Genomic DNA, 19,040 nt, shown 5'->3' on the forward strand with positions numbered 1-19,040 from the left:
GATTCCACAAAGTTTTAAAACTTTATTGTTAGTCTTTTGTTCTAAGTGTTTAGTGACAGTGTCAATTATCAAGTTGTTACTTTTTTACTTTTTCTCCTTTTTTCACTTCATTTATACTATTTTTGGAAAACATAGTTGTCCTGTATATAATTTGGGAATAGCATTTCTTTAACATAGTATTCTGTCTCTTATCTTGACTCTCATCATTTTTCATATCTGTTGTTCTTACTTACTACTAATTCTACATTTTTATTTCATATGATATGTCAACACGAGCACATTGTTTTCTGCCAGTTTCTGCAGTCTAAATAGTGGGAAATCCTAATGCTGTTCTTTCATGGTTCCAAGCTTAAGTACCCAGTGAGCTAGAGTATTTTTTGTAATTGAAACCTAAAATTTGAGTGATAAAATGTACTGATTTCATACTGCTTAGCATGCTGTTTACTTGCGCTTTTTTTTGTGATGTTTGTCTCAAGCAGGGAGAATCTTCAGGTACATTTATGGTCAATAGCTGCTCTTGTGAGGTAAGCTGCAATGATGATGATATGTTCCCTTGGTCAGAAGAGGATGAACCACAGAAAAACATTCCAGTCATCTGGAAGTCTTTGAGACATAACTCTTTGGATTTCAGTGAGTCTTGCACAACTTTCATTAGAAGAGTAATATTGAATACTTCATACCCTGTTGATACACTGTTAATTATAAGAACACTCTTGAAAAGAATATTTGTGACCTTTAATAACCAGTCTGAAAAAAAGAGACCCTACTGCAATGCGGTTTTGTGACAGGAAACAATAGATTTGTAGTAATGAAGCATTTCAAGTTATTTTACCAAAGGACAGAGTCACAGAGTCACAGAATGGTAGGGGTTGGAAGGGACCTCTGTGGGTCATCTAGTCCAATCCTCCTGCCGAAGCAGGGTCACCTACAGTAGGCTGCAAATGACATCCTCAGATGAACCTTCAAACTACCCAGTGGCCCACCTCTGCCACGTGCCTTCTCTGGGTCTGAAACCAGTGGCTGCTCCTAGGGTGAAGGGTTAAACCTACGGTGCGTGCCGGAGTTGTGGCACGCACCCTTTGTCATCCTGCCCCTCGGGGACATGCTGTGCCCAGCACATGCCCAGGGTCCCTAGGGGAGATGGCCCCGGAAACCATCACAGAGCCACCCAGCCAAACCAAAAATTGCCCAAAACAATAAGTAGGAAACACTAGCAAGCAAGTAAATAGACTTTGTTTGGCATGCCTTGTATAGTCCTGGTCTTCCACATTTATGAACAACAAAGTTAAACTGGAGCAGGGGCAGAAAAACACTACGAGGCTCTCTTTCCCCTCATGAGTTTCTTGTCGCATGCCATTGGAGCAGCTTGGTGTGTTTTACGTAGCGAAAATACGGCAGAGGTGGGATGTGTTTACTGCATTCAGGCACTCCAAGGGTGGGAGGGGATAATCAGAAAGGATGAAGTTATTCAAGCTATACACACCATGGGCACAAGAAAAGGGATGTAAACTGCCCATGAATAAACTTATACTAGGAAACAAAAGGTTTCTGACCACTTGTGGTAGAAATTCTGGAATAACTTTCAGCTGAACACAGAAAGCATCTCTGCTTTCAAAGCAGGATTTAAACAATACATGGGAGGGATGAGATAAGGTAAGCACATAAGCTGCCCCACTTGCAATGACCTACGTGTTGGAATCGACGGGGTAATCCGAATCCTGATGCGAGGAGCACGTCATGCAGGGTACATCGCTGGCTTCCCGTTGGACACTTTCTGCATCAGCAGTGCCTGACGTGGCAGTATGTGCTCAGGTGGAGAGGTCCACCCTAGACAGTGACCAGGGCAGCCGGGTATTTTTTGAGGACCACTGTTTCAGATTGAACTGGGGAAACCAGAGTTTCAAACCCATACTTCTGTGTGTCAGGTGAGCAGCTGCGTCTTCTGCTTGGATCAGCAGAGAGGCTCGGAGAAAAACTTTTGGCTCAGTAGGACCTTGCAGACAAGGCAGGGAGGGAAATGCTGGATTTGAAATTTTAGGGGACCGTAACCCCTTTCCTCCTTCCCTCCCTTCTTCCCTCCCATCTTCACACACTAATGTGTTCTGTTTGCCTGAATGAAATTACTATAATCTGATCATTCCAGTGGAGGGATTGAGTTTTATTTAAAAGGCTTAACCACACCTGTACCCATACACAACTGTTTTTAAATGAAGATAGAAAAGCAAACTCTTTAAAGTACAAATCTCAACCACTCAGCTTGCTTTACATAGTGTATGAGTCTGTCCCCACCCAAGCAACCTCAGGGTGACATGCATGGTTGAGTTTAGCAGCCTAGCAAGTTACTGTCTCCTGGGTGAGCTGCGGTACCTAATCAGATGCCTGATATTAGCACTGTCTTGAACATGAGGTGATTAATGCAAGATAAACTTGAGTTTGTAGATTGGTACCTTACTGAAGTACCACAGCACCACTGTTATCCTGCACCCAAAGATTAGTAAACTTTTCCTGAAAACTGTTTCATAGTGTAACAGTGTTTGATATTGAGTGTTATTTAGGCTCTTGAATATGGATAAGCCCATGGTAGGATGTTAAAAAATGCCTAAACACGTTGCATTTGCTAAGATTATCAGAATCAGGTTAAACACCTAACTTCCATTAAAATTTGGCATATAAGTTTGAAAATCTGTTCCTGTGTCACTTAGATACAGCTGAAAATTTTAGCTTTTCAGTGTCATGTCTTATGCCAAGTCTGTATCAAAACAGATAGAGAAATTTGTAAAAGGTCAGCAAAACTGGAAAGGAGAGAAAGTACTGAAATTCAGAGCTAAATACTACTTGCAGACATATTTTCTGAAGGCAGTGTTGGAGAAGGATTTGTCAAATAGCATTTGGAAGCTGTGTTACCAGCATGCTTGCTTTTAAGTTTCTGTTTTATATCTGTTTGTCTGTAAATACACTTTGAAGATGTTTTTACAGTTTGTGATTTTTTTTTTTTTTGTATAAGTTCTTCTTACTTAAACAATTTTAAATGTATTCTAGGTTAATCTGAAATCTTTCGTTGCTGGAATTATAATGCTGTTCTTCATTTACCCTAGCTAAGACATGTGGACGTTCAGGAAAATCCCTGAGTGGTTACCAGTGGTTTTCAGGTATCACTGCCCACTTCCTTCCATCAAAAGGCAAAAATACTCAAGAGGCAGCAAGGGAAGCGTTTTCTTCTCTCCAAGGTGCTTTATTCAGTTAATCTATTATCTGCTGTTAATTACACTGTTTCATATGTTATTAATTAAGAATCTGTATTGTCATATGGTTTTATAACTTTAAATGTTGTGGTTGTCAGTTTGCCATCTCATTTTGCATTTGATTGCTGTCATTGATTTCAAGACTGCCGGCTTTAATATTGAGCACATCATAATTTGACTGGCTTTTGAAGACCCTAGAAAGCTAGAGTAGTGTTCATATCACTGTAACAACACTATTTCCACAGTACGTACTTACTTTATAACTTGCTTTATAGCTTTCTTGCATTATATACTCTGTGTGTGAGTATGCATGCATCCTGTGGATGCTGCCTACTTGCTAAAGCACTTTTGTAGCTACCATAATTTTAAATAAGGTTTTCTAGAAAGTTGTTGCATATTTCGGCATCTAGGAATAGGTCAGTAGCAGTAAATCTCGTTTATATTCTTAATGTAAAGGAGAAATTGCTGTCTTGGGAATCATGAAATCCAGGTTCCCTACTACCCCTTCTTACAAGATACTGACATGTGAAATAAGACGTTCACATTTTTGTTTTGGGGTTTTTTTCATTCTAAATTTTAAGTAGAACATGTTTATTCAGGTTTCTTTTCATTCATATAAATGAAAATAATTTTTAGTATCTAAATGGGTAGGCTCACATTCTTGTTTGTGAATTTGCATGAGGTACTATCCTATAAAAACTGATTTTTTGCATGTGCAGCTGTGTATTCATGATTGAATATAGGATGATAAAGAAACCCTAGAATTTTTCTCAGAAGCAAAGAAGTTATACTTTGTAGAACATGCTTAAGCTAGTTTTTGATTGTTTGGCATTCAGCAAGGTGGATGTGATCAACCTTTTAGTAAAAGACAATAGTATTTAGTGTAAATCATCTGTGCTTAATCTGTAAATTGAAGCAAAAGGGTTGTGTAATGTTTTATTTTGTTCTCATTGTATTTGAATGGAGATCTGCCAGTACGAATGTGATATATTTTTGCCTTAGCATTTGTCAAAAAAGATTGTTTCTCTCTGACTAATACAGTTGCATATTGCTTTCAGCAAATTACTTGCATTAGCTGTGTTATAGTCAAGAAAAATAGTAATTTTCTGATCCTTGGTAGAAAATGTCAGTTCTCACATTTCCTTTCATTTTTCTGTTTTTGGAAGTGGGTATGGAAGACTGAATGTATTATGGTTCTGTCATGGCAAAAGAAACGATTTGTTTCGGAGAACTTAACTGATCTGCGAATATGCACAATGCTTTTTCTGAACTCATGCCTACAATCTGTACAGCAGTTCAGTCTTCAGTGCTATGAGAATGGAATAAGCACGGTTCTTCTAACCTTGTCTTTGCTGGGTTAACTGATTTAATCACCTCTAAAGAGGATAAGTGCTGCCAAAAGGATTCAGAAATGAAGATTTATTACGAGACATTATGAAACATGTGGTTGTTCTGTAAAGTGGATGGAATTCTCCTGTGAAGCCAAGAACTGATTACTGTTTACATTTATTTTCTTAAACGTTTCTGTTAAACTTTTCTTTGGATATGATTGGAAGATGACATAAATTGCAGTGCTTTATACATAGAGGAGCTCTGGTGCAGCTGTACCGTGGCAAAGCTCCATAGGCTTGAAGGGAACTACATAGATTTTTATTACACAAAGATTTATTCTAAAATGCTACTTCCTATAGATAGTTTTGATGCTGTCTTTTGTGGCTCTTGACCTAAGAATCCTGGATAACCCATTTTAAAAAATTAAGCTGTACTTTGGCCAATGTTATATTTTGGGTCAGTTATTTTTTGGCAGTTCTGCCTAAGTAAGGATGAGTCTCACCTGATCATATTTTATAAATTATTTGAAACAGTGAATCACTTGAAATTCAGCAGAAACACTGTATGGCTTCCCTGTACATCCTGGAGATGTGCTGTATAAAAGTCCTGCCTTGGGGAACAGAACTTGTTGTTAAGAACCCAAGTGATGGGTTGGAAACTGGTTCATCATTTATGCCTTTCCACTAGGTACAGTGCTTTGGAAGGTCAATTTTATTCTGCTTGCAAGCGAGGGAGAAATTATTTCCCATCATTCCTCTAATTCGTGCAGTGGAAAAGGGGATTGTACTTTTATTTACTTTAGGAAGATTTTTTTTTTAACAATGCTAGAAATTACAAATGTGTCCAAATCTCTTTGCCTTCAGCTTGCTCTAATACTCTTACATGTCCACAAATTTGAATTAGTTTGTTGGCTTATGCATTTTAAATTTAGACCTGTGCAGGGGGGTGGTTTGTTTTGTTTGTTCCTTCCCCCCCGTATTCCATGTAATGCTGCAGAACTTTTAACTGCAGGCCAAAACTCTTTCTTCTTGACTAAAATGCTGGCTGGAAATCTGAAAAATGTCCTCGTTTCCTCCTTGACTACTGATATAGCATCTAGTATTGACCTAGTGATTGCTATCAGGCAGCATTCAAATGCATTTATATTTCTGGACAGAATTATCATTGTGTGCTAGTATCTGAGCTGATATTTCTGGACACATACCTTGACTTCATAGGAGTTCTATGTTAATTGCTGTATAATCTCTTACATCACTTAGTGCACACTTCCTTTTCTGTCAGTGAGATTTAAATCTCCTCTTCAGATAGCCAACAGTAATGGCAGCAGGACTAAGTAAAGCTGAGACATGTAGAGCGGAATTCAGTATCAGTGTGACCAAACTGGCCTTTGTGGAAGTGTGCTAACTCCTAAACTGTCTCTAAAAGCACAGAAATGTTTTACATAAAAAGTATTTGTTTCTCACTAACACAACGGCCAACAAAGGTTGTCTATATACTCTTGTACTTCTCCACTAGAAATCAAATATATAGGTATATACGGGAACATACTGTAATGTTAAGGGACAGGATCCTCAAAGTTACACTGAGAAGAGCTTTACGTAGCTCGTTCAAGTTAGGTCGCATGGAAGTGTTCTTATATACATTTACATTCAGAGAAGATTTTGTTCTTAATTTAGTTTCTGTTGCTCAGGAGTTACAAAAGGTCCACACTGCAGAGCTGATTCACGTATTTTGTTATGGTGTTGACTATGTAAGAGTAATACATTCTACTTAAGTGCTATGACTGGAATCTTCTGTGCATACCCATTCAGATGATATTACTTCCCAGTATCCTTTCTTTGACTGTCTCATTGAGCTTTCCTCTGCTCTCATCTTTCCTTCATTTCTCCTGTGGCTTCCTCTGTTTCCTATTGTCTGTCTTGCCATTTATAACTCTTTGTTTATGCAGAGATTATTATTGCAGTGAGGGTTTTTAAAAACAACTTAGACAAGCATCCCTCTGGAATAGCATATAAATATTTGATCTTTGCTTTGAAGAGGGTGGTGCGCTAAAGGACCTCTTATTGCCCTTTCCAGTTCTGTACTTTTGTGATTCAAAGTCTTTTACAGATTGCTAGTTGTCATAGACTGAAAATGAAAAAATACGAGATAATAAAACTTAAGGATACAAGGAATTCAGACTGTAACATATCTACAGCATTAATGCATTAGAAGTTTTCTTGGGGCACGTATTCACTACTGCTCAGGGTGGATACAATTTATTTGTATTTTGTTTCTGTCTGTATGGAAAACTAATATCAGAGAATTTCGTGAAAAAATTGGTATTACAGGGGAAAGGTAGTGTGTTGCAAAGACTTGAGTCATGTTTAGGCAACTGTTAGGTTATTGCTAGTTGGTTTTGCTGAACAAAACCAGGATGCCTATGTTGTATATGTACATACATTTCAAATATTCTGTTTTTAACAGCTATATTATTTTAATCCTGCAGCTAATGTGACTTCAGAGGGATTGAAACTGAAGGATATTATTTTGGTTCATCTGTATATGAAGAGCATGAAAGATTTCAATGTTATAAATTCAGTTTATGTGACAGAATTTGATTTGTGTCCACCAGCAAGGTAGGATTAGACTACTGCTATAGTATATTTATGATACACTGTAATATACTGAATTATTGTTACCTTATGAAGCTTTTGTCGAAATGTTTGTGACTCACAGTCTTAGAAATAGACTTTTCTGCCTTTTGGAGTAATCGCATCAGTGCTGCTCAACTCAGAAACACTAGGGTTGGAAATTCTTGCCTTAATATATACCATAAGGTTTATAAATTCCCCCCCCATATGGCCTTACAGAAGAATACCACATTTTTTGCAAGTCTCAGTTTTTCTCTGTGACTTCTGTATTGATGGGATTTTATCTGCCTTTCTTGTTTGTTTGCCTCCATTGACCTGCTGGCAATGCTCCTCTGAAGGCCGCCCAGGATATCATCAGCCCTCTTTGCCATAGAGGTACATTGCTGGCTCTTGTTGAACTCAGTGTCCATCAGGAACCTCCAAGTCCTTTTCTGTAAAGTTGCTGTCTGGCCAATTGGCCTCCAGAATATACTGGAACATGGATTTGTTCCTCCCCAGGTAAAGGACTTTCAGCCTCTCCGTGTTGAACTTCACGAGGTTCCTGTGTGCCTGTTCCTACAGGCTGTCAAGGTCCATCTGGATGGCAGAATGAAAATCTGGTGTATCAGCCACCCCTTCCAGTTTTGTATCATCTGCAGACTTTCCAAGGGTACAGTCTGCCGCATCATCCAGATTATGAATGAAGATTTTGCACAGGATTGGACCCAGCATAGACTCCTGGGGTGCACTGCTTGTTACTGGCCACCTGCGAGATTCTGAGCTGCTGATCTCCACCCTCTGGGCCTGGCCATTCAGCCATTTTTCAGTCCACCTCACTGTCTCCAGCCGATACATCAGCAGCTTCTCTATGAGGGTGTTATGGGAGGCAGTGTCAAAAGCCTTACTGAAGCCTTACTATCAATGAAGTCTTTCTAAAAGTGATGAGGTTGGGAACCTTCTAGATCCTTGTGACAAACCTTATTCACGTTGTTCTGTTTGTTTTGATAAATACAAAAGCCAAATTGTTAGCTGAGGAGGTGCCAGAGATGAACATGGTTTGATACTGGGAGGTATTTCAAGACAGTACCAATATATACTTACTCTGTTCCTTTGCTTCCCCCGCTTATATGCACTTGGCTGTGGTTGAATATGAATACTGGACTAGATGGATATTTGGCATGATCCAGTGCGGTTGTTCTCAATGTCTTGTGTTTCTGTCAGATAAAGATTGTGAACAGGTAACTGAGCTGCACTTACGTATTCAGTAAGAATGCAAGTATGAAAAGAAATTATTTCAGACTTCTGAATACACTGATGATAACACTTTCATTCATGGATCTCCAAATCATAGCTTTCTAATATGTGCTGTACAGAATCTTCAGTGTTGCATCCAAGTCTATCTCTGACATAGTGAAACAGCTTGACAGTGTAGGTATGCAGTGTGTGATTCCTGTGTTATTTGGGTGTGTTGGGTTTTTTTCTGTTGGAAATTTGATAACAAACACCTAGCCTATGAAATTTTCATCTGCTTATTTAAAAGTTTTGTGTTAAAACTCATTTTCCATTTGTAAATTCTTTATTGCCTTTGTCAAAAAAGGATTATTTCTTATTACAGTAATTCATGTACTTAAGCATCTAAGATAATATGCTCAGTATGCAGAGCTGCTATAGCTTGAAAAATTCAACTTGGATCATAGGTTAATATAGGTTGGAAGGGACTTATGGAGGTCATCTAGTCCAATCCCCTGCTCAAAGGAGGGTCAGCTATGAGATCAGACCTCATATCTTGTTCTTATTTTTAAAACCAGCTGTTTAGCAATTTTCTAATGTAAAAGGCTATATTTTATACTCTTATTACAGAATATGAAGTTTAGTATAGGCATGGGGATTTGAAGTATAGCATGACAAATAGTTAAAAGCATTGTTAAGATAATATATATCATGATAAATTCACATTCTACGACACTGCCTGGGTGTCAGAAGAGACTAAAAGAGAGCAGAAAGAAACTTCTTTGAGATGCTAATTGTAGGCCAGGATTACTAAATCACAAAGGGATGGAGTGTTGGTTGTGTGTCTCTAAAGAGGAGGGATCTAGTCCCAGCTGTAAACTACACAAAAATGAATCTGCACTTCTATGTGTCTTAAGTTCTCTTCATGACACTTGCCCTTCTTCCGATTTAGCTTCTCTCATTTCTCATGTTGCTGCATGTTTTAAGTCTCCATGTTTGCATAGCCAGCTACGTAGTCTTCCATCACTAAAATAACAAGTAGAAAGATTAGGAAGTTGCAGGGAAATGGCTTTTTATTGTTATTTTTATGGAACAAACAGATTTATGTTGCATTTTGTCCAGAAGAAAAATTATACAGCACTTTGCATGGCTGCATCATTGCATTATGCACAGAGACCTGGTTGTGGGAGTTCTCACAAGCAATATGCTGGAAGCACTGACTCAGGGGTGTGGATCTGCACTAAATTTGCAAAATTGTCTTGAAAATTTAACAGCCCAAGCAGAAAATCCATTCATCCATGCTTATGATGATGGTAATGAGGTAAAAATACTGTATTTGCATGTGGGAGGAGGGGAGAAAAATGGTTTTCTTGGAAGAAATAAGCACGATGAGAAAAATTTTGTAAGGTTATATTACATGTTATGTAAAGAGAACAAGTAATTTTTTGTTGGATTCCTGCTGGGAGCTAAATGACTTTTTTTTATTCATGGACTGCAAATATAATTACTTTGCAGGCTTTGAAATGTTGATTGTGCATCTCTCCCCTCTCCCCACCCCTGACATTTTCACTGGCTGCATGCATCAGACTGTCTGTCTCTCTGTCCGAGCACTCAGTCTTTCTTGGAGCGAACAAAAGTGAATTTTTTAAAATGAATGATTAAGTAAATTTTCAGTCTTTTCAGAAATGTGTGTCTGTCATGCGACTTGAAGTATAACAGAAAGATATGCTTAGTATTGCCTGATAACATATGAGAAGGTTGTAAAGGAAAAATAAGCTGCTGCTTTGTGGAAGCTTGAACCTCTAGTCCAACAATTGGAAGGGAGATTCAGGGAAAATTGCATGGAGGTGAGAAGATGACAATGATACACTCAGTCTGAAGGCTGCTTGGCATGACTTCTATGGCATTTCCAGAGATGTGTAGTCAAGGTTTTTTAGATAAAAGAACTCATGCATTCTTAATAAAATGATACACATCATAAAAATAACCAAATGGAAATGAGCCATTGGTGATGATGCGATTTTCTCCTTGGTAGTGGAAATTATCTTGCTGGAAGTTGGAAGCTGATCATTAGTTGAAGAGGAGATAACAGTATAAATGCTGGCAGGTTGTTGGGATACTATGGCTTTGTTTTGTGTTCCTGATAAAATTTTATAACATAGCATCCAAGAGAAAAACCCGTGGAAAATAAATGCTAAAAGTTGGTGCAAGCAAACTTTCTTTTTGAAAAAAATAATTGTCTTGTGTTTTCAGAGTATGTGTGGAAACACGGCTACCTGATGGAGTACTGTTTTGCATTGACTGCCTTGCACATAGGTATGACGTTGCAATGGATGATGTGTTATGTGATGAAAAACTGGTCATGCATGTACAGAGCATTTCCCACTGGGCACCTGCCAACATAGGACCTTACAGTCAGTCCATCAAGGTAAGGAATCTTTGTTACTTCATGTGAACTATATGCCAGTTTACTGAACCTAGTATGGTTATAAAGTCTCCTTCTCTCACATCTGAATGTGCAAAAGAAAATATGTAAAAAAAAAAAAAAATACTAAAAAGTGGGTATTTTTAATTTTTATTTTTAAAACTTATGGACAAAAAAAAAACTTAACCTGCATCAGTCCTTCATTTAACCTTTCATAAGACAGGTTAAATTATTCTTTGCAGAGAATCTCAAGAACAGCCTGCTTTTGTTGTATATTATAATTAGACCAAATAATTGTGTCACACATACACTTTTATAGACTGCCTAGAATATAAACAGAATTTAGGAACATCTGAGAATATTTGAAAACTGTTAGTTTAAAGCAAGCAAGTTCAAACTTTTTTACAGGCAAGTCAGTCCTAAAATTCTTATTTAATGAAATCCATGTTGAGGCTCTTGGTACTGCTTATGCATTTAAAAGTACAGCAAGGTTGAAGAAATGTTGTTAATGTTGTTTTTTTCAAATTAATAACAAATTGGATAGAGTATTACGTACTATTTAGAAGTATGAAAAGGATGCAGTAAAGTATCATGGAAAAGTGGACCAAAATTTAAATAAAAGACTCCTTTGCTAATACGGTACCGCTTGCCCAGCTAGTACTGTTCAGACAATTGATGAAGTAACTCCTTTTCTGTTGCAAAAGATGTATATATTCCTTTCTTACCAATACTTCTCTTGTGTAGTACATTATCCAGTCCAAATTATTGTGTTGTGCAAACTGATTTAAGCAACAAGTTATGGCATCTGTTTAAATTTCCTGAAACTTCTTTGAGTCTGCAAATCCACCTTGTACTATGGCCATGGAATTGTACTTTGTTTTATCTTTGTACCATTTTACGGAAAATTTCAGGAATAGTATTTTGCTTCAGAAGCTTGTGTGGAATTCGTTTCATTTCTGGGAGGAAATGTTGGTAGATAAATGCTGTATTAATCTTGTGGTTAAAGCGGGATGTGTTTTTATGCTCTGTGTATATCCATTTTTCTTGAGAAAGCAGAAAGTTGGTTAATTAAACTTTTTTCCATTCAGTCTTACGCATTAATGGTCATAATTGTATCATGTCATGCATAGTCCTGCAAAGATAAAATTTAATAAACTTTGCACTTTGTATTTGGATAAACTTCTCTGGTATATGATTGCAACTAATCTGTATTACTGTCCTGGAGCTGGCATAGACTAAATTCAGAAAAAAGAGAGAACTGAAAATTGCTTTAGTAGTCCAATGAACAGTCCCATGTGCAAATGGACAACAAACAGGCACTGCCAGTCTCTTGGATCTCCTGGTGGTATGGGACAGTCAGCATACCCCAGGAAAGGCTCTGTTCTCTTCAAGTACAGTGTAACTGGTAACGCTGATCAGCAGTTAACACGTTAAGGAAAACTTTCCACTGCTTTTCTTTTGTCGTTTGTTTGTCTTCCTGGAGGGAAAGTTTTAGTAAAGCAACATATTTTGCCTTAAGGTGGAAAATAGGTATTTTTACTTTTAAAACCCAATGACAGCAGGAGTAAAGAAACAGTAATCAAAAGCTGCACTTCTGCTACAAGATCACACTCGCTTTCTGTGCTTTATGGTTAAGTTCTGTGTCTTGTCCACAAACACATGTATGGGGAATTGGTAATATACACACCAGCAATAGTTTTGATTTTCCTTTGCCAGATTTTGCCTTACTACTACCACCAATATCTTTCATCTGAGTGTCAATATTTAATGTTATGCTGGTTTTATCTTGCTAAGAATCTTTGACTTTTTCGTAACGTATTTTTATTCTGCAGGGCTCTATCCAGTAAACATCAAAAGAATATTCTTTTTTTTTATTTCAGTAAATGTGTTTTATATTTGAGTATTTTTTTCTAAACTAACATATAAAAGATACAACCTATAAAACCTTTCATAACAATATATGACAGGAGTGCGTAAGTGCATAAACAACATTGAAAGTTTATTACTGGAAGTTAGGGATCTTGTGTCTTCTTATATGTGAATTTTCCAAAATTAAAAGCTTCTTCAGGCAGGTTTTCAGAACTCGGGCTATGCATGGGCAGATATTAAGCTCTTTGGGTCACCAGCAGAAGTGAAACACTTCAGTATGTTTTAGGAATAGAATACATTTTTCAGAATAAACAAGAAAGGACCAAAGGTAGTTTTTTAATCTTCATAGTCAACAAAAATGTTTTGAAATTATAGTAATTTTATGATGATCAAATGTTGACCAGTTTTGTACGTTTGGGGAACAGAAGCTTAAATGATTTTAAACCGGTAAATTGTTATTACCCTTATGTTGTGTATCTGTAGATTTTTTTTGTCATTTGCTTGACAACGATTGGACAATAAAATTGCTGTCATGTCAGTCCAATATTAAGTTTTGTGGACACTGAGGAATCATCGTGTATTTTAGCACAGTGTTTCTGCTCAGTTCAGAATAGGCCAAGGACTGTAACATTCAGGGTGTTGCAAGTTGTAACTGATGTGCACTGGCATGTAAGAGCAGAGCTCGCATCGTAAAGGTGTTGGTAGTTCATGCAAACTATGGAATTCACGCTTCAGGCTCAACAAATCACTCAACAGAGCATCAGTTTAATTCTGTAGGGACCTTGCAGGATCCTGCCAACAGTGCTATGAGGACAAAAAGTAAAAATTTGAAATTTACCAGGAGAATGTCCTGACCTCAGTCTGATAGATACCAAACAACAGTTGCAGAACGAAATTAGGATTTTCAAAGTATTTATAGCAAAATCAAACATTACTCCTCTTTTGGGATTAACGTTCTTTAAAAACAGCTTCAGTGTTTCTACTTGTAAGAAGTAAATGTGAACTGCTGTAAGGTATAATATGACTTTCTTATAGTTAAAAAAAATCTGAGATCAATTAATATATTTTTCTTGGTCCACCTGTTTTGGTGCAGAAAACTCTGCCAATCTGAAAGTCAGAAACTGGACTGTAAACTGTGTCAGAGTTATTGTAAAGGCTAGACTGTTGATCTCGGTAATGTATAACAAGTGTTGTGATTATGTCCTGCTAATAGTGGTACCACAGACTGTCTAGGCTATCCAGTCTGTGAATATGTGATGACAGATCATAGAATTTTAGAATGTACCCTCAGCAAGTTTGCTGATGACACCAAACTGGGAGGTGTGGTAGATACACCAGAAGGCTGTGCTGCCATTCAGCGTGACCTGGATAGGCTGGAGAGCTGGGCAGAGAGGAACCTGATGAGGTTCAACAAGGGCAAGTGCAGGGTCCTGCACCTGGGGAGGAACAACCTCATGCACCAGTACAGGCTTGGGGTGGACCTGCTGGAGAGCAGCTGGAGAGCAGCTCTGCGGAGAGGGACCTGGGTGTCCTGGTGGACGACAGGTTAACTATGAGCCAGCAGTGTGCCCTGGCTGCCAAGAAGGCCAATGGGATCCTGGGGTGCATCAGGAAGAGTGTGGCCAGCAGGACAAGGGAGGTTCTCCTTCCCCTCTACACTACCCTGGTGAGGCCTCATCTGGAGTACTGTGTCCAGTTCTGGGCTCCCCAGTTCAAGAAGGATGAAGAGCTACTGGAGAGAGTCCAGCGGAGGGCTACAAGGATGGTGAGGGGACTGGAGCATCTCCACTACGAGGGGAGGTTGAGGGAACTGGGCTTGTTCAGCCTGAAGAAGAGAAGGCTGCGAGGGGACCTTATAAATGCCTACAAATATCTGAAGGGTGGGTGTCAGGAGGATGGGGCCAAGCTCTTTTCAGTGGTGCCCAGTGACAGGACAAGGGGTAATGGGCACAAACTGAGGCACAGGAAGTTCCGTCTGAACATGAGGAGGAACTTCTTCTCTCTGAGGGTGACGGAGCACTGGAACAGGCTGCCCAGGGAGGTTGTGGAGTCTCCTTCTCTGGAGATATTCAAGACCCGCCTGGACAAGGTCCTGTGCAGCCTGCTGTAGGTGACCCTGCTTCGGCGGGGGGGTTGGACTAGATGACCCACAGAGGTCCCTTCCAACCCCTACTATTCTGTGATTCTGTGATTCTGTGAATCATATAGAATCATAGAAAGTTTTGGGTCGGAAGGGACCCCTAGAGGTCATCTAGTCCAAACCACCTGCAATGAGCAGGGACACCGCTAACTAGATCAGGTTGCTCAGAGCCCTGTCCAACCTGATGTTGAATGTTTCCAGGGATGGGGCCTCCACTACCTCTCTGGGAAACCCGTTCCAGTGTTTCACCACCCTCATTGTGAAGAATTTCTTCCTTATATCCAGCCTAAACCTACCCTGTTTTAGTTTAAAACCATTACCCCTCGTCCTGTCACTGCTGTCTCTACTAAAAAGATTGTCCCCATCTTTCCTATAGGCTCCCTTTAACTACTGAAAGGCTGCAATCAGGTCTCCCCGCAGCCTTCTCTTCTCCAGGCTGAACAAGCCCAACTCTCTCAGCCTGTCCTCATAGGAGAGGTGCTCCAGCCCTCGGATCATTTTTGTAGCCCTGCTTTGGACCCGCTCCAACAGTTCCATGTCCTTCTTGTGCTGAGGGCTCCAGAGCTGAACGCAGTACTCCAGGTGAGGTCTCACCAGAGCAGAGTAGAGGGGCAGAATCACCTCTCTCGACCTGCTGGCCACGCTTCTCTTGATGCGGCCCAGGACATGGCTGGCCCTCTGGGCTGCCAGCGCACATTGCTGGCTCATGTCCAGCTTTTCTACCCCCAAGTCCCTCTCAGCAGGGCTGCTCTCGATTCTTTCGTCCCCCAGCCTGTATTGATAGCGGGGATTACCCCGACCCAGGTGTAGGACCTTGCACTTGGCCTTGTTGAACCTCATGAGGTTCACACACGCCCACCTCTCCAGCTTGTCCAGGTCCCTCTGGATGGCATCCTGTCCTTCTGGTGTGTCAACCATACCACTCAGCTTGGTGTCATCTGCAAACTTGCTGAGGGTACACTCGATGTCGCTGTCCATGTCATTGATAAATATATTGAACAGTACCGGTCCCAGTACAGACCCCTGAGGGACTCCACTCGTCACTGGTCTCCATCCGGACATTGAGCCGTTGACCATTACCCTTTGGCTGCGACCATCCAACCAATTCCTTATCCACCGAACGGCCCACCCATCAAATCCATGGCTCTCCAATTTAGAGAGAAGGATGTTGTGAGGGACCGTGTCCAAGGCTTTACAAAAATCCAGATAGATGACGTCCATTGGTTTTCCCTTGTCCACCCATGTTGTTACACCATCATAGAAAGCCACTAGGTTGGTGAGGCAGGACTTGCCCTTGGTGAAGCCATGCTGGCTGTCTCGAATCACCTCCCTGGCCTCCATGTGCCTTAGCATATCTTCTAGGAGGATCTGTTCCATGATCTTCCCAGGCACAGAGGTGAGGCTGACAGGTCGGTATTTCCCAGGGTCTTCCTTTCTACCCTTTTTGAAAAGGGGCACAATGTTTCCCTTTTTCCAATCACTGGGGACTTCCCCTGACTGCCATGACTTTTGAAATATCATGGAGGGTGGCTTGGCAACTACATCAGCCAGTTCCCTCAGGACTCTGGGATGCATCTCATCAGGTCCCATGGACTTCTGTACGTTTAGGTTCCTCAGGAGGTCCCGAACCTGATCTTCACTTACAGCTGGAGGGATTTTACCCTCCTGGTCTCCTTCATGCCATTCATCGACTCGGGAGGGGTGAGGAGAGAGGTTGCCAGTGAAGACTGAGGCAAAAAAGTTGTTGAGTACCTCAGCTTTCTCCTCGTCTGCTGTTGCCAGTTTGCCGGTCTCACTCATGAGCTGGGGTACGCTTTCTTTGACCATCTTTTTCCGGCTGACATACTTGTAGAAGCCCTTCTTGTTATTTTTCACATCCCTTGCGAAGTTCAGCTCCAGCTGTGCCTTGGCCTTCCTGACCCCATCCCTACACAACCGGGCAGCTTCCCTATACTCTTCCCAGGAAGCCGGTCACTGCTTCCACTGCCTGTGCAGTTCCCTCTTCTTCCTTAGTTTGACCAGCATCTCTTGCCTCAGCCATGCCGGTCTCTTCCCTTCTCTGCCCGACTTCTTACACTTGGGGATCGAGAGCTCTTGTGCTCTCTGGAATACATCCTTAAAGACCTGCCAGCTCTGTTCTCTTCCCCTGTTCCTGAGGACTGTTTCCCAGGGAGTCCTTCTGACTATCTCCTTGAAGAGCTGGAAATTTGCCCTCCTAAAATTTAGGGTCCTGACTAATGGTTTGCCTTCCTCCAGATCTTTGTTCTGCAGTAGGCACCAGCACCGTTTGTGCTGGTCATTGGTAGTATCTGGGTGTTTTTACTAAAGGTACTTCATATTTTTAATTCTCCCTGTTGTTTATCAAATTATTATTTTATTTTCATGTTTTAATTTTGATTTACCAGTGGATTAGAGGATTTCTCAAGACTAAGCAGTTATAGGTAGCTTGTATAGGAACAGCTTACTGTCTTCGCAAAAGCTAACAACACAGTTGTACATCACGGAGTTAAACATGAAGATGCAATGCAAAGCAGTTTTGGGGGTGAGAAATTTATACTGATAGCTTATTCATGATTATTTATTTTGTGAGAACATTCTTTAAGCATTTATGAAGTGTGAGCATAGTTCTTTAAAAAAATAATAATAAAAAAAAGCTCAGTGCAGCTGAAACACTAACCACAAATACTTATCTGAGAATGTGTGGAAAGTTGACAGCGTTTGTACCAGATGTTCTTCTAGTATGTTAGTGTAATTTAAAAGTCTGTTTGCACTTACAGTTTGTTTGCTTTGGCAAAGTTTCTTCACGTCTTTCTATCTGCAGTGAACAAATAAACTGCCACAGTAGAATTTATCATACTTTCATATTCTAAAAGAATTTTTGATGGTGGCATAATTTGTTTTATATACATACCAACATATATGCATCTATGACTTGATTTAGTCTGTTGAAGCTTTGAGCTTTTCCTTGTGACCTCAGTTCTTTACCTCTGACAGCTGCCAAATCCCAGTTTCAGCTGTCCTTCAGGCATCTTTTTCTCAGTTTTTTCCTCCTCACTGTGTGAACCCAGTAGCACAAACATAAAAAGCAAAAGAATATTCTTACTCTCTAAATCCCATGTCCAGATACTTATAACTTGAGCAAAGTTGGGTTCTTTCTTTTTCTATTTACTTACCTTACAATAAATTATTTTTTCTTTTCATTTTTCTGATAATCAAGGCATGATATATCAGCAGCTAAGTACGTGGGAATGATAGTGAGAATAAAGAGTCTTGCATCTGGTTTAAGACAGTGATACTTGCAGTGGTTCTAATATTTCCTTGCTAAAAACACTTAGTTCCTTCTCTTGCAGTGAAGCTGAAAATGTTCTGATAGAGCTTAGTACACAATTTGTAGCAGATGGCTTGAAGAGGAGAAAGTGATGTTGGAAGTACTCTTGTCTGTTACGTACTCCAGAAAAGATTACATGGCTACTTAAATTAGCTGGCTGAAAATTAGCAGTTTTCCAAAAGCACACTTAGCTGTTGTTAAACAGAATGCGTATTTCAAGGAATCTGTGCATTTAGGTATGCATGAATTATCCTTGTAAGATCAGCTGAAGAAGGATGAAGATAGAAGTCAGAAGATTCCTGTTAGTGAGTCAGGGATTAAAAAAAAATCATGGTATGACTCTTAGAGTTAATACTTCAAAAATACTTTTTTTTCACATCCATATAGCTGATCAGTGTTTTGTTTTCTTCCTTCCCATGTTTTCCTTTTGTGATTCAATGACAGTATGTTATACCATACAGGGATAGAATACCTGGAGCTTCCAGTTGGGGGGGGGGGGGGGGGGGGGGAAGTGGTAGTCAACAGTTCAAAGTCTAAATAGTGTTCCTCTGGGACTGATACTTGGGATAATACTGTTAACATTTTAATCAACCGCTCGGACAGTGGGATTGAAGACATGCCATGCAGGATTGTGGATGACAGTAATTTGGCTAGCGGTTGATGCGTTGGAGGGCAGGGCTGCCTCTCAGAGAGATCTAGGCAAGCAGCTGGTCACAGGAGCCTCGTGAACTGGAACAGAAATGGAGGAAAAGTCCTGCAGCCAGGACGGAGGAGACCCACGCAGCAGTGTACAGTGGGGACTGACTGTCTAGGAAGCAGAGCTGCAAAGAGCTAACTAGAGGTGCTGATTGTCAGCAGTCTA

At 40.0% G+C, this 19,040-nt stretch overlaps 1 protein-coding gene across 11 annotated transcripts in view; it reads left to right on the forward strand.

The window, feature by feature from the left end:
* The window catches only part of DPH6 (diphthamine biosynthesis 6), a 239,179-nt gene that overhangs the window by 96,854 nt on the left and 123,285 nt on the right, over positions 1–19,040 (forward strand). For all 11 annotated transcript variants that reach the window (XR_012764649.1, XR_012764646.1, XR_012764645.1 and 8 more), the window contains exons 9-12: positions 477–630; positions 3,096–3,227; positions 7,063–7,192; positions 10,670–10,844. Coding sequence is in view for 6 of the 11 variants with exons in the window: in XM_075427387.1 (XP_075283502.1) it covers positions 477–630; positions 3,096–3,227; positions 7,063–7,192; positions 10,670–10,844 (591 nt within the window). In the remaining 5 variants the exon portion in view is untranslated. The remainder of the gene's footprint in view (positions 1–476; positions 631–3,095; positions 3,228–7,062; positions 7,193–10,669; positions 10,845–19,040) is intronic.

Source organism: Opisthocomus hoazin, chromosome 7, assembly GCF_030867145.1.
Source record: "Opisthocomus hoazin isolate bOpiHoa1 chromosome 7, bOpiHoa1.hap1, whole genome shotgun sequence".
Taxonomy (NCBI): domain Eukaryota; kingdom Metazoa; phylum Chordata; class Aves; order Opisthocomiformes; family Opisthocomidae; genus Opisthocomus; species Opisthocomus hoazin.